The sequence below is a fragment of the Nymphalis io genome, chromosome 13 (assembly GCF_905147045.1).
Source record: "Nymphalis io chromosome 13, ilAglIoxx1.1, whole genome shotgun sequence".
In the NCBI taxonomy this organism is placed as follows: Eukaryota; Metazoa; Arthropoda; class Insecta; order Lepidoptera; family Nymphalidae; genus Nymphalis; species Nymphalis io.
In genome coordinates, this window is record NC_065900.1 from 230,481 (window position 1) to 246,856 (window position 16,376).

At 32.2% G+C, this 16,376-nt stretch overlaps 1 protein-coding gene across 1 annotated transcript in view; it reads right to left on the bottom strand.

Moving 5' to 3' along the window:
• The window catches only part of LOC126773051 (collagen alpha chain CG42342), a 201,846-nt gene extending 198,913 nt beyond the window's left edge, over positions 1-2,933 (bottom strand). The window contains exon 1 of the mRNA XM_050493684.1: positions 2,307-2,933. Within this exon, the coding sequence (XP_050349641.1) occupies positions 2,307-2,667 (361 nt within the window). The 5' untranslated portion in view covers positions 2,668-2,933. The remainder of the gene's footprint in view (positions 1-2,306) is intronic.
• Between the last annotated feature and the right edge of the window lie 13,443 nt (positions 2,934-16,376).

Genomic DNA, 16,376 nt, shown 5'->3' on the forward strand with positions numbered 1-16,376 from the left:
TCAAATGTATTTCGTCGGTATTTGAATAATGTATAAAAAAATGAATGCCGTTTTATTTGAACGAATGTAAATTCTTATATTGTTATTTAAATTATTATTTACAAAGTATGCAAACGTCTGTAGATGAAAAAGAACTGGTATACTAAATTTGCAATTGTATATATACAAAGAGAAATTACAAAATTTTCATTCTAGAAAAAAATAATACATTTGGCAACATCTTAGCTGAATAGTGCGTGTGCGATATTTAGGTTTTTTTTAATGAGCACAATATAAGATTCAAATAACAGATTTAATCAAAAGAGTCGTTAAAAAAAATAAACAAATAAAAAATTAAAAAAACGTACTCACTTGAAAGAGATAGTTTCTAATTAAACTGATAGCGGAAGCTGTTCAGGGAACAAATATTCTGTATCATAGGCAAGGAAGAGTGCAAAGACGTGCATTTTATTGTTTCATTTGCATTATACTTTTTACACGATTTTAAAGATTAACGTTACCTGCTAGTATTAGTGAGTCGATGCAAATAAAATTTTATGACGGTCTTACACAATCGATTGAGTTGAAATTTTACACACAATTTCCGCTGGTGACAAAACAATCTATACTAATAATGCGAAAGTAAAACTATTTGTCTGTCTGTACGTTTGTACGGCTAAACAAAAGAACCGATTTTGTTAAAATTTAGAACGAAGCAAGATTGAACCCTAAGGAAGAAAATAGAGTTACTTTAATATACCTGATACATACTCGACAATGGTGACTAGACCATTGTCGAGTATGTATCAGGTATAATTTTAGGTAAAGTATAATTTTTATCTTTTTTAGTACATGATAACAAAAACTTGTTTAAAAATGATAATATTATACTTTAATGTCAATTATTGTAATATATAAACAACCTGCTTATGTCCTATTGCTGGGTTAAAGCCTGCTCTCCTTTTTGAGGAGAAACTCTGGAGATTGGAGTTATGTGGCAGATTTTAATAAGATTCCTTATGATAGTTAACTGCCGAGTACGAAATGAATAATAATAACAAACTAAGCATAGCGGGTTAAACCATTAATATTAATTAATAAATTTATATTAAAAAAAAAATATTTTGTGGGAAATTTAATATCAACTGGATTATCAAACTATACCTTGGACTGGTCGAGGTCGAGATGGCCCAGTGGTAAGAACGCGTGAATCTTAACCGATGAACGTGGGTTCAAACCCGGGCAAGCACCTCTGAATTTTCATGTGCTTAATTTCTGTTTATAATTCATCTCGTGCTTTTCGGTGAAGGAAAACATCGTGAGGAAACCTGCATGTGTCTAATTTCACCGAAATTCTGCCACATGTGTATTCCACCAACCCGCATTGTAGCAGCGTGGTGGAATAAGCTCCAAACCTTCTCCCCAAAAAGGGAGAGGAGGCCTTAGCCCAGCAGTGGGACATTAACAGGCTGTTACTGCTTACTGGTTACTGGACCTTGGACTATGAAACACATTATCGAAGATGATAAAACTTAAATAATGTAACAGGAAATTTGAATGTACCATATGGAAATGCTTTCACCACTGAACAAATATTGATAGAGTTGATCGGTTTTAATAGTTATTTACCACGGCATTGAGATGAGGTAAATACTCGTGTGTATGTTTGCCTGTCAATTCAATTTGTTCGAGTATGACCAGTCTCAATATTTATGTTCCTGAGTCGAGTTTGAAATGTAACTATCATATTATTTGCTTTTAACAAATATACTTGTATTTTTATGTGTATGCTAAGTAAGAAAAAAATACCTAGATAAATAGTTTTAAGCGACTTTATGCCATACTTTAACCCGTATTTTTCTTTTTTTTCTTTTTTCATTTTATATTTTCTTATTTAGCCTAATAAGTAAATGGGTTCTAATTTTTTCAGGTTAAATATTTTAAGATACCTATTATGCAAAAAATGTCGTTACTAGGAATTTGTATTTTTTTTTATTTAAGAGGGTATAATTTAGTCTAAGATTTAAAATAATTTTATTAGAAAAATAAAAAATCGATTTGAGTATATTTTTTTTGTTATTAAAAAGATTAAGGTATAAGACAAAGTTATGAATATTATTATCTTCTAATGTTTTTCTACAAATACTCTGCAATTTGTCAAGCACTTCCTTGTCAGGGGGTCGCGCGGTGCTGTGTCGAAGCATTGTTGAAATGTTTATTTTCAAACGTACTAAGTTTATGTAACAAATCTAGTCCTATGAATTATCCAGGGCTTTACTAGTTGTGAAAGAAAATTAAAGTTCGTTTTATTTATTCATTCAACTTACCTGGCGGGCAAACGCAGTCACCATAGTCACGAATACTTCTTTTTGCCCTCCAAAAACCGGGTGGTCTGGAGAGAACTTCCCTTCTAAGTCTCTCGACTAAGGGTTGCTGCGGCTCCAAAACTGCACTTCTCAATGCCAAATGCTGCTCTTCCAGTAACGACAACCTGTCCTGCAGCCCCTGCTGCTTGTATAGACTATATCCACTCGATATCAGACTCATGGCACACGCACACCACAACACGACACAGTACATCCATGGATCGGGGCATCTTTCCTCACATTTCTCCTCTTCTTTCTTCTCTTTAGTCTCTTTTTTCGGAGGGCTCTTGCCCGGAGGCTTTAACCCCATTTTGAATATCATGGCTGCAGTTTCATGGGATCCACCGTTCCATGCTAATTCGTTTGAATACACATTGTACGCACGACGGACGCGTTTGGTTTTTTACGCTAATTAAAATATACTCTTAAATTTAAATTTAGGATAGTACAAATATATCACAAAAGAGACGCATTTGTTTTATAATGAATTTAAGAAAAGTATGAAGAGAACGTAATGTCGAAGCGGTGTCGTTGTTTTGAAACTCGATCGTATTCTCGGCAGTCGTCGCGAGGAGCGCGAGTACACACCCTTCCTACTCGGCAGGCGGCACGCCACTGTCTAACTGCTTCGTCTGGATTACGGACTTCATGCGACAATGCTTCGGATCAGCCCGCGTTAAACGCGGATATTTGGGACTATCAAAGTCATATCTACATCCTACTAGGAGACTTATGTCCTTATCCTCAGTAATTGGTACCTAAACTAATGTAGATGAAGTGGGGGTACATTTTAACGATGTTAAATTACTCGTTGTAAAGTATTACACCAATCCCATGCTTAGAATATACCATTGATAATATTTTCAAACTCAGAATAAATATAAAATAAATAAATTAAAATTATTAAGTACATATTTTGTGGTAGTAAGTATTTCTCAACAGTATTTATAAAGTGGATAAATTATTAGTTTAATTATACTTTATTGCATATAATGTAAAGACTGTTCTTTACATTATATCACTTAGTTTACATTATTTTGCATTATATCACAAAAATGGAACACAAAAAAAATTTGTTCGTAAAATTATTACTGTCTTCCTTAACGCTATTTCCGGACTCAAACCATGGGTAGGGGAGGGGTATCTAAATGAGTAGAATTAAAAAAAAGTAAAATTCATAAAATAACTAAGCACGTAATAGACTATTATTAAAATATAATATTAAATTAAGTATACAATACAATAAAATATACCTAAAATATATAAACTACAGTAATGTCACAAAGAGTTTTATAAGATTCAAATATAACAGCTTGTTAATATGCCACTGCTGGGCTAAGTCCTCCTCTCCGTTTTGAGACGATTTAGCTAACACGCTTCTCTTATGCGGGTCGGTGGATATATGTACACGTGGAAGATCTTCATCCGACACATGCATGTGTCCTCAGGATGTTTTCTTTCACCACCGAGAACGAGTTGAATTATAATTATAATCACGAATTATATTTTTTTATCTGATACGATTGCGCTAAAATTCATGCTCTAATTCATACCCAGTGTATTGACACACGTAAATATAATATATGCTATATAACTACCTTGGTAATCGATCAAAGAGTTTCAAAGTTTATTAAACACAAACAGATGTAGCAACATCCATTTTTATATGTAAGATTATGTAAAGATTCTACAAAGCATATAACCTCTGATTAGAGCAAAGAGTGACTCACTTGGAATGAGGGGGTGAGCCGGGGCGAGCGCTAGTCAAGACGTTACTAGAGAGGTTAATCATTAAAAATTTACTTTGATCAATCAGTGAAGATAAAAAGTAAATGTTATTAAAAGTTAATTTCTAGAAGAATAATTAATATCGCTTAAGGCGTTACTTTTGTAAGTTCAAATTTATTTTGTTAATATTATAGCTATATTATAGTAATTTGTAAATTATAACTACAATATAATAGTTATTTTTGGCTAATTTAATAATAGCTTACAGTTCAATTCAATTTCAATACCGTCTGTATTATTTTTGGTTTGTCCGAACTCTCAATCTATAATTTCAATAATAATATGATACGATTTGTAACGTTGTAGATCCCGAGGTTCTATATATTAGTTAAGGGCTGACCGATAAAACTTTATTGGCTTATTCCGTAAAAAATTATCAGTAGCAACCGGAAGCAATAATATTATGAGTCCCTTGAAAAACACTTGTCCGTATCGTGTCGAATAGATGACCCATCGGATTATTAAGAGCGCATCTGTGTGCGCACACATATTTACACGATAATATTTCATGCATTGCTGGACTCCGTTGAAAATGGCCGCCGTGACCGAAATTGGTCAAATGGAAAATCATTATAATCAGACTGATAGATCTTGATATTGGCGCGTTCAAATTTATAATAATAGTTTTATAAATTTGAACAGTATAGATTAGAACGAAATCACTTCCCGCATACATGCATGCACGAATCCCTCAGCGGTGAACCAAGAACAACTCTCAGACTAATAAGAAAAGTCAGACACGCAAACAAACAAAAGCGTTCAATGAAATGATGCATCATTTACAAAGTTGTGTGAGTAATCTTGTGTCGCATACACTTTAATTTTTCTGTGTGCTTAGTAAACTATGCTGTTACATAAAATTGCTTACCCCATATATTTATAATTATAAAATTACTAATATATACATATTTAAGAGACAAATTAATTTTAATAAATTTTTTATTAAATACGCTAAAACTATTTAAAGAAAAAAACTTACTATATTACATTTTAATTAGGAAAAATTGAACCACAATAATTATACCAGCAAGCAAATAAGAAAAGTTACTATAAAATAATGATCATTAACGTCAATAATTATAATCAAACGCTGAAAAACTGATGTTCAGTGGTTCTACCGTTATTCCATAAAAAGCAAATAAAATTTTTCTCTTTAATGCTACAACTGAAATAACTGCAATTACTAAGAATTGTCATCATGAATAATGTATTTTTTTTACGATGACTTCAGGCTATGTTTTAGCGTATTTAAGTCGGTGACATTTAACATATTAAATAATAACAGTAAAAGTACCGTGAAGAAAATGATTACTAAAATTATACATAATTAAATTTTAGCTCGTGGTATTACCTTCGTACCCAAATATCGTCCACATTTCAGGGTAATTAATGTTTATACGCCGGACGCCCCGGTGACATTACTTAAGAAGTTTTGTGTTCTAATAATACATTACGGATTTTTTTGTACGTTTATATCAAATTAAGTAACATAAATACTTTTTTGTGAAATTAAATCCCACAAGTCTTTTTTTATTCACAGATTATCTCTTAAAGTTTTTACTAGACAACGACATTTTAAAATAATAATAATGAATTTTGTTATTGTAACAGCGTGTCCGTTAACCCGTATCGCAATGGCGATCAGCTTCCTATTTCAAATTCAGCTTTCCTTACCCTGCTTCCTTGTGAGAGCGTAAAGCTTTGTCTACCATTCAACATTCTATATCGGTCTGAGATATTACTATAAAACATACAAGTTTTCTTTAATATTCCATGGTATCCTTGTCATTTCCTGTTTCACTCGTCATAACCTTAACCTTCACTAAGTTACAACTTTTACTTTTTGGATAATACTTAATATTATGAGAAAACAATCATAAAAATAATCCTTGCCAATATTATAAATGCAAAAGAGAGTTTGTTTGTTACGCTTGTAAATCATAAATACTCTATCCATCATCATAAAATTTTGCGCACACGTAGTTAGAGGTACAGAAAAGGACATAGGGTACCTAACTCCCCCCCCCCCTCTCACACATGGTCAAAGCCGCGGGCGGAAGTTAGTAAAATATATTTTTATAATAATATGTATATACCATTCATTTGTACATTCCAGCTTTAGCCGCGATTATAATCATACTCAAATTTTAGAGACACAACACCGTTATCATTATACATACATATAAATTTTCATTACTACTTATTTATTATTATAATAATAATTGTACTCATCAAAAATGTTTATGACAGAAACTAAAATATCAAATTTCCCAAAAACAAATCGTAGTTAATAACTCGTTCGTCCTACTCTCAAAGATCAGTATCGACATTAATTAAATTTGTAAGGAATGAAAAAAAAAACCTTAAAGCTTTTTTTTTAATCTATGGAGCCAATTAATCTCTTTAATAGAGTCATTAAGAACCGAGTGGCAGCCGAGAGCGCCACAAAAAACGCTCTCCGACCGTGCGTTACGGACCTTTACGCACCAACCGTCATAAATGTCTAATAATAAATCGGATCGACTGTCGTTACGTTGTATTCATTTTGTATTCGAATATAGTTGACAACGAACTAACATTCGATTCTATTTACTTTAGTTCGTGGTTTACTTCGCTCGCGAAATGTTCACTTGGAAATCGGATATTTAAATATTATTCTATCACTATCCCCAGCGAACGTATATTCGTTGTACAGAGAAATCCCTGTATAAAATCTATTCCATACGTTGACTCAGGGTGAGAACTATAACCGAAGTGTGTATGAATTAACCAACACTACTATTTAATTTAACACGTAATACACATTTTCGCCGGTTGGCGTGGTTGGTAGATACTTGTCTTCGGTTCTATTCCTACCTAGGACAGACATTTGTGTGCATGAACATGTCTCTTTGTCCTAAGTCTGGGTGTAATTATCTATATAAGTATGTATTTACAAAAGAAAAGTAGTATGTGTAGTATATCAGTTGGCTGGTTTCCATAGAACAAGCTCTGCTTAAGTTGGGATCGGATGGTAGTGTGTGAGTAATGTCCCAGGATATTATTATGTCCCAGTATATTCCATTTTCAAAAAGGTGATCGAAAGATTTTCTGTATTCACATAACTTTGTTAATAACACACATACCATAATTCAGGGTTATTTTATATTTAAAGGAATCACAATACGCCAATACTTGTTCTACGTACTAAAGGGACATAAAGTACCCGTATTTGGAATTGTTACTGAAATTTTATTATTATTTATTTACACTAAGAACTAAATAATAAGCTATAGTGTTATCGCCAATGTGCCACCGACCTTGGGAACTAAGATGTTATATCCCTTGTGCCTGTAATTACACTGGCTCACTCATCCTTCAAACCGGAACACAACAATACCAATAAATCTGTTGTTTATTGCCGTTTTATACATCATTATACACTTCATAATATAGGTAAGCCATTATACTCATAGATGTTGGTATTTGGTTATTATATCTACATATAATTACATTATAATATAACGTTCCTGCTGCGCATATTTTTAAGAGTATATTTTATATTTGCTTGATTTTTATTTATTATTAAAAGTATTAAAATCACTGTAGTGTGTCACTAGGTTATTTGTTTGATAAAATATTAAGATGATATTTTAAATATATTTAAGTATGTGAAATATTTCTAAACAAAACCATACAAAAATGTTAGTTGAATATTTGTTATATTCAAGCAATTATAACCCAAGCGATCAGAGATGGCACCAGCGCAGTCCGTTATCAATATCTAAATGGTCATTTCTAAAATTTAACTCGTGTTCCTCGGTTTAATGTTACGGCCTTTTAATTGGCTTTATAAAATTCGAGCCATAAATAGTTGGAGTTTTATCTTATATGGTATAAAGATATTTTCAATATCGTTGAATGTGATCAACCATTTTAAATATTTTATTTGAAAACAGGCAGATAATTTAGACGTCTCTTTCCGACCTTGTCAAAACTTAAAGATGTCATCTGAAAATGGTAATATTTAACATATAATAATATAGATTTCGTAAAATTATATTAAAAATATTAATTAAAAAAACATTATATTGTAGTTACATATATAATGTGCACTGGAAGAATAAACTTTAGCACTGCTGAGCTTAGGTCTCCTCTCCTATTGAAGAGAAGGTGTGGAGATTGTCCTACCACGCTTCTCCAATGCAGGTTGGCAGATACATATGTACGCAGGTATAATCAAAATGTTATTCTTCACCGGGAAGTAATTCAAGCATTCCGGCAAGATGAATTATAAACTTAAATTGCCTTGGTTTGAACACACGGGCTTCGGTTGAGATTCACGTATTCTTACTAATGGACCACCTCCTCGTTTCGTAATATTCTGATAAATAAGAACAAAAGACGGTATATCAATTTGCAATAATTCAACCAGGGTCGGGTGTACTGATGTAAAATATATTAATAATTTAAATTATTAAATAAGTAAAGTCTCAAGTTTACACTATAAATAACGTGATTAAGACCAAGAGGCTCATAAAGAATATTGTTGACTCTTAATACGAGCTTTATGATAAGTAAATGAAGAAAGTCGTTCAAGTCATAAATTATTACAATATACGTTACATCACAAGAGCAAAATGACAATGTCGAAATAATCGCTTATGTAATGGAAAAAAGAATATTATAAATTATTTTTTTATCGATTTCAAAAAGGTGCCAGTTTTCAATTCATTTGTACGAGTATATATATTTTTCATGTGTTTGGGTATAAATTTTCTCTTAATAACTTATTTTTGATAATTAGTTTTGAAATCAGTTCAGTTAATCATCTCATTCATTCATTCGTATTGATCATTGTTCTGTTTTTATTTTAAAGAATATATTTATGGAAATTTGGATATAACATGGAATATAATAAACATGGAATGATTTTGCTGCAATAATTATTATTTTATTACAAAACAAAGTATTAAATAAGGATAATTACTCCCATTCGATTATTCCCAATGAGATATTTATTTCTGTACTAACAAAAACATAAACATGTAACTTATGTAGACAATAAGTTACCGGAATATACAAAGTTACATTCGGTGCAACAGGCGGCCTTGTCCCTCAAAGAAACTGCTGTCAAATATGTGGGAAGGAGTACAAATAATTATTCGGGGGATTAGTCTGATGGATTCGTTACATATCAATGTATCAGTAGAACATTTACAGACTGAGATTTCAATTAAATTTCTTATATATTACCTTATGAAAAATTTATTCATTTATTTTTAAGTTATGTACAGTCATTTTTGTAATATATAAAATTAAAATAAAAAAACACACAGTGTAAAAGATTATCCTGTGGAATTTTTTATTATACTATTCTTATAATAAATTAAAAATATATTCCATAAAGCGAACTAAGAACAGTACTACATCAAAGTAAATAATTGTCTAAAAGTTTTCTTGAGCTGAGGTAACGTATAATGTTGCACAGTTATCTCATTAACATTTTAAAACAGCAGTTCCGGCACAATCTGCAGCATCCAAGACAAACGAGCACTATTAGGAGAAGAACAACGCACCTCACAGCTCGTATGCAGGATCTGTCTCCGAGGGGCGACTTATTTCAATCTGACGAAGAGTTTATTACTACATTATGTGACAATCTTCGTTCGTAATCTTAATTATTTACAAAATATTACTGTACTGCTGTTTATTAATATTGATTATTATTGGCTTTACTTCTAAACTTAATTTCTTTTTTTAATTTCAACATATTTGTTATGTTTGTGTTAAAAAAATTAAGCATTGAATAATTTAAAAAAGTCAAAATGGCGCAAAATCTTTTTTTAATACGTCAGCTAGGTTACGATAATTTTAATTAAAGCTATAGTAAATATTATATATCTTTATAAGTGTATACATATATAAATATATATAAAGTATTTGCTTATATAAATTTATTAATTAACAAACTATATAATACAATGAACTATCGCTAAGCATGCTAACGACGTTACATCAGCGCGAAGCTAATGCACTTACATCATAATCCTAGATAATTGCCTATTAACCTGCTGTACAATTGTTAAAGATATCAATAGGATAAGGAAGACACAGACAGGACAAACAGTTCCTTATTATTAACTAAGGCGATTACATCAGGATGACATAACGAAGCCTGCTCTAATACACCTCAAGTCCTGGGACTCGAAAAGTACTTGATAACCACAATTTATTTGTGAAGTATTATTCTTACATATTGAGTTATGTCTGAGCAGAAACGGCGAAAGAAACATTGCGGTTTTCACAACAAAGTTAGAAGAACTAACTCTAAGAGTTAAATATAATCTTCATCTAATCATATACATACATCATATACATACATACATATAATCTACATTAAAATAATAACACAGTGAATGAAACAACCAGAGATATTTTTTACAAAGATGAGACCGTACAAGAGTCTATAACAAAATTACAGTATAATACAAAACATAAAATGTTATCCTTCTACTGGCTAGGATGCAATTAAATTTGGTATATACTATCATGAGTAAATATTTTCTGCTTTTACTTTTAATAATTATTATATTATTATAAATTATATTATAATTATAAAATTGTAGTAAAATTAAAGTCGTATATTTTGAAATGTTGTATTCTTAATAGCGGTAACGGTAATTAAAATCCAAGTAAGTAATTCTGTCATTAAAATATTCTCGAACGAAACTAGGAGTTTGGTTAATTATTATGAAAACTAGACGATTGTCATGGGAAATCTGAAGCGAGCCAATCGTTCAACTTGAGTTGAACAATCGTAAAACTTTGACTATACCGTTTTTATTTGGGGATAAAAAGTATTATAGTGGGTAATATAAATTCAGATTGGCAACCCTCGTGGAGCTCCGGATTTTCTTTAAACTGATGTTTCCTGGATCTGTATCTTCACATCTTTATTTTATTTTTATCGGAATACTTTATTCTTGTATTGACTACTTTTATGAAATTGTATTTTCAAATTTAATACATATAAATAAGTTTTTGATTTGCTCAATGAAGCCGAGATGGCCCAGTGGTAAGAACGCGTGAATCTTAACCGATGATCGTGGGTTCGAACCCGGGCAAGTACCACTGAATTTTCATGTGCTCAATTTGTGATTGTAATTCATCTCGTGCTTTACGGTGAAGGAAAATATCGTGAGGACACCTGCATGTGTCTAATTTCACTGAAATTCTGCCACATGTGTATTCCACCAACCCGCACTGGATCAGCGTGGTGGAATAAGCTCCAAGCCTTCTCGTCAAAAAAGGGAGAGGAGGCCTTTAGCCCAGCAGTGATACATTCACAGGCTCTTACGGGTTACGGACAACGAAATATAATGATAACACGTACATATATCGGGCGGGGTTTTTGTATTTGAACTTATCTTTAAAGTCTAGAGTACTTTTACTTATCAAGTGTGTTATTTTCCTTGTTTTGAAAATAATAATTTGGGCTTACAGTAGAACGAAATGAGATGGCTCAGTGGTTCTTTACTTCTTAAATTTAGATTGACTTTCACTAAGGTTGCGAGTACAAAACTAGTTAAACATCAGCGAGATTTCAATAGAAAAAATTGTGTTTACAATTCATCTTATACTCAGCGGTATAGGCAAATATTGTGGGAAAACCTGTTGAAAGATAACAATATATATATCCATTAACACACACTAAAGCTACGTGGTGGAATTAGTTCTAAGTCATCGCCTTATAAGGACTTGTTGCGGTAATTTACATAGACTTTCATTGTGATCTTTTACTAAAACATTATTATAATTCATGAAATAAATTATCTTTATCACAGCGCAGATTTCTCTTAAGCTTATAATTTTAATACAAAACCCCCTCTGGTGTTTTCTTCAACGTTAGCATTAAGCTGTCGCGGGTATAGGTTAGGATAATTTAATATTCTATTATACGAAATGCCAGCAAAAACAAATATGATACCATAATAACCGCGACGCAATGAATATTCATAATCTTGAGAATGTAATTACTAAAAAGGTTAGTAACAAAACAAATACTTTACAATATTTCTATTGAAATACAATATCTAAAACGAATAGTCGGAGGTATAAATAATGCGGAGGGAAGCACAGAAAATGGAATATCTTCCTTAAGCCCGAACGGTTGACGCTACGTTATCGGCCCGTGGGTTTGTTTACAGTGGTGTGGAAAGTACTTAAGGTCTGGCTACATGCAACAATTTGTCCTGGCAGATTAGTTTTGGTTGTCACGTAAAATATTCACGTCACTCTGATGAAAATGCCGTACAAATTAAGACACTTGCATTACTCGCAATCTAACGTAAAGTATTTATTAAATAATCAAAGACTTACTATATTGTCTAAATTGTCCAAATGTAACGACAGCTGTTTTTGGGTTTGCTTAATACCAATGTGTTAAAAGCGAAATATATTATGTAACACCGCAAAAGTATTTAAAGACGCAACATTAGTTAAACCCGAGTGTGGAGTCGGCCTTTTGGGGGCGTAAATTGAGCCACTGAGCGTTTTATGAATTGTCGCCTCACTCACCCACTTGTGACTTGCGTGTTTAACAGATATTGCCTCGTAAATATCTAGAAGTTTGTGAACAAAAACCATTATACCATTTTATAAAACTTCAAAATAACAATTTCGTCGAGCGGAGTTTACCTCGGGATGGGGAAATTACTTAACTCATATACGAATTGTAAGCTTTGTGAAGGTAATTTATATTTGCAACATAACTTATTGTGGCTACAGCGACTAACAAAATTAATCAAAGAGGTTCAATACATAATCTAATCTTCAAATATATACATGTGAGACATATTTATAATAAAACTGTGTAAATCACGTTAAGTAATTTTATTTACATAAGAATAATTTACATATGTGACTTAAATAGGTATTTGTAAAATAGCTACAGTATAAACTATGACCACGTAGAATGATGGCAATAATACTAGCCGAATTTTCCTCTCGAATCGCAATTTTGAAATCTAGGCGAAATATAAACCAGCAGAGGCAATAAGATTATTTGTAACTTTTTCTATTTCGGCGATGTGTACAATCTCATAAACATTACAGGTATTAGAGGACAACTAAATACACTGAGGCCACGCTCGCACGAAGAGAAAGAAAACATTCAAAATGAAATAATATAGCAATCAGAAATATAAAATATATAAAACATTTATTTACCATATTTACATAAGCGTGAATATTAAAAGCCGTCACCAACAGCTGTGTGAAGAGATAACGCGAAGTACGTTACAAAATCCCTAATATCTCTTTTCCATTTATTGCCTTTCGAAAAGCGATCGGACCGCAATCAACTTATCAATTTATTACGCAGATCACAGCGGAGTGTCAAAGTGACATCAATTAGAGAAACTATTAACTCCCAAGCGAATTTCAAATTGCTCCCAGAAGACAAATTGTCCTGGACCCCTCAAATTGGTTGGCGGTGACGCGTGACGTTCTAATCACTACTATCATAAAGTTTTGCATTCAAAGTTAAGTCTGGAGCACATTATGTGCCAGTATTAGCAACTATGTAGATTGTGATTCACATACTTTACGACGAATCTTGTACACACACAATGTATATATTTTCAATGAGAGACTTCGTTTATTGTGTAGATTAGTAACTGATGGTTGTCATTTTAAAGTAATCTATGTATGCAAGTTATCTAGGATATTAAGAAAGTAATAAAGAAGTGGAATGGAATAGTGTCCAAATATTAATTTTCCTTAAAAATAAACCCTCTCGCTCAAAATAAGACATGTATTATTTTTATTTTTGCTATTAGAAGAACATTAAAAAAAAGATCAATAATATTCCTCCCCACGATTCAAATTATTTTAAAGACTACAATACAAATATGGTCAACGGGTTCGTCACACGCGAATCTTAATAAAATATTGCTAAACACAGACAAGCACTACTGTTTTTTTGTTTTTAATTTATGCTTATTATTAATCTCGTGATAGGTGGTGATGGGAGTCGTGAGAAAACGTGCTAAATTGAATAAAAAATTGCAATAGCGCTCTTTACACAAGCTTCACGCTTAATTGCAAGCGTAAATTGGAATATTAGGAATTCCTTAAAAACCGGACATTGACTTTTTTTTAAATAGACATATTTTTTAATCATTGATTTTACTTTGTTTAAGCAAAACATCAATTTTATGTTGCTAATTTTTAAACGCCTTACGTAATAGATAAAAATGTGGTGATGGAGCCTCAAAAGGATTCAAGATCCAGCAAAGGCACATTTACAACCTTTATAACACTTAAATCTTTAATATCTTCAAGAATCAAATATCCTCAAACCAGGGTTCACAAATCGCAAGTCGCTAACCTGAAGTGTAACAATATATCAAGGCGGGTGCCAGAATAGTTGCTAAGTTGCTGGAGCCACCAAACTCCGCAACTCTGTAACAGCCGGCAACAACATGTGCACCGAAATGTGAGTGTTGCTATATTTGTTACATTATATTACAAGTAACTTCAGTAACATGTTTATTTAGAACTTTGTACAATACCCCAAGTCACTGTTAACTTTATTTTGAATGTAATTCCCTAAACTAATATAGTCTTGCTAAATAGCTTTATGGTAACACTATATACAAATGAAATGTTTCACATATAAATGCCAATAAACTTCATTTGAATTCGAATAAGATAGTAAGATACACAGATGGAGTATGTTTCATAATGAATACTAAGATTCGGTAGTATAGTCTAGTATAGTCGGCACGACAGCTTGAAGATGTCAATCTTAATCGATGATCTCGACTTCAAACACGGGCAAGCACCGCTAAATGTTCGTGTACTTAATTTGTGTTTATAATTTATATCGTGTTCGGCGGTGAAGGAACACATTATATACAGTAAGAAAACCTATATGTGCCATGTGGATGACAATCTACCTACCCGCATTAGAGTAGCGTGGTGGAGTTCCAAGCACCTTCTCTTCAAAAAGGCGAGGAGGAGGAAATAGGAATAAAAAGTTATTTGGTTTTCTAGACTAGCGGCCCGTTCGACTTTGTTTGTTTATTACATCATAATATTCCATATGATGACTGAATCTAAACGAAATATTCTCTATTGAAGTTGGCCCATAAACAAACTTATATATCGTCATACTATGTATGAGGAATGTAGATTTTATCGTGAATAACTGGCATTAAGCTCAGTAGTTACTCGATTCTATCAAATTACATATGAATGTTAATAAAATTCAATTAAATAAATAAATCAATCAATTATTATTTAACCTGCCTATCCTGTATGAAAGTCAACGAATACTAACTGCATGCTCTCATTATGCATATTTATAAACGTTACTTAGCGGGTTATTTAGGTAAACAATGTTTTGTTTTCCTCTTTCGACTTTTAAATCAATAATCACAGAAAGAGCGAAAATAGTGTTCAACTAAACAGCCCTTTAGCAAAGGCTATAAGTAAGGCGGTCCGTCTTTTAACATTAATTATTCTAACCTTTTACTCAAAAAGGGAGAGGAGGCCTTAGCCCAGCGGTGGGACATTAACAGGCTTTTACTGTAACTGTATTATTTTAAATTAAAACAAGCCAATTATTAACGTTTTTTTAAAATTAAATTTTACAGTCTTATTTATCAACGTTATTTAGCGAGTGATTAGTGAAACAATGTTGTGTCGTCTTCTATTATATGTGAAATCAATAATGATAGAAGAGACAAATAAGTATTCAACTAAGAAAATGTCGCTAAGCGGCGTTTATACTTACGTACGGCCATAATAATTATTAGGTGCATTTATAAATATCTTTGGAAATTTATTAAAAATATGAATTATTTGCTCCAGGATGTATTGATGTATGCATGTAAGGCCACACACCCGGAGATCCTGGGTTCAATCCTAGTTATTAAGTTTTTCTGTCGAAAAATCTCAGTAGCAGCCCGGAGTCTGGAAGTTGAAAGTGTGTATGCTCCCGTGCTTCGGAAAGCACGTAAAACCATTGGTCCTGCGCCTGAACTCTTTCCCGTCGTGTCAGATTGCCGTTCCATCAGATTATGAGAGTTAGGGAATAGAGAGTGCACCTGTATTCGCGCACACACTTGTGCACTACCTTTGCTTCACCTTTGCTTCTCGTAATTATACAATGATTATCGTTGTTTATTTATAAAAGATAAATAAATATATGCAATATGAATTGAACCAAGCGATAGTTCCGCCTGTACTAGTTAG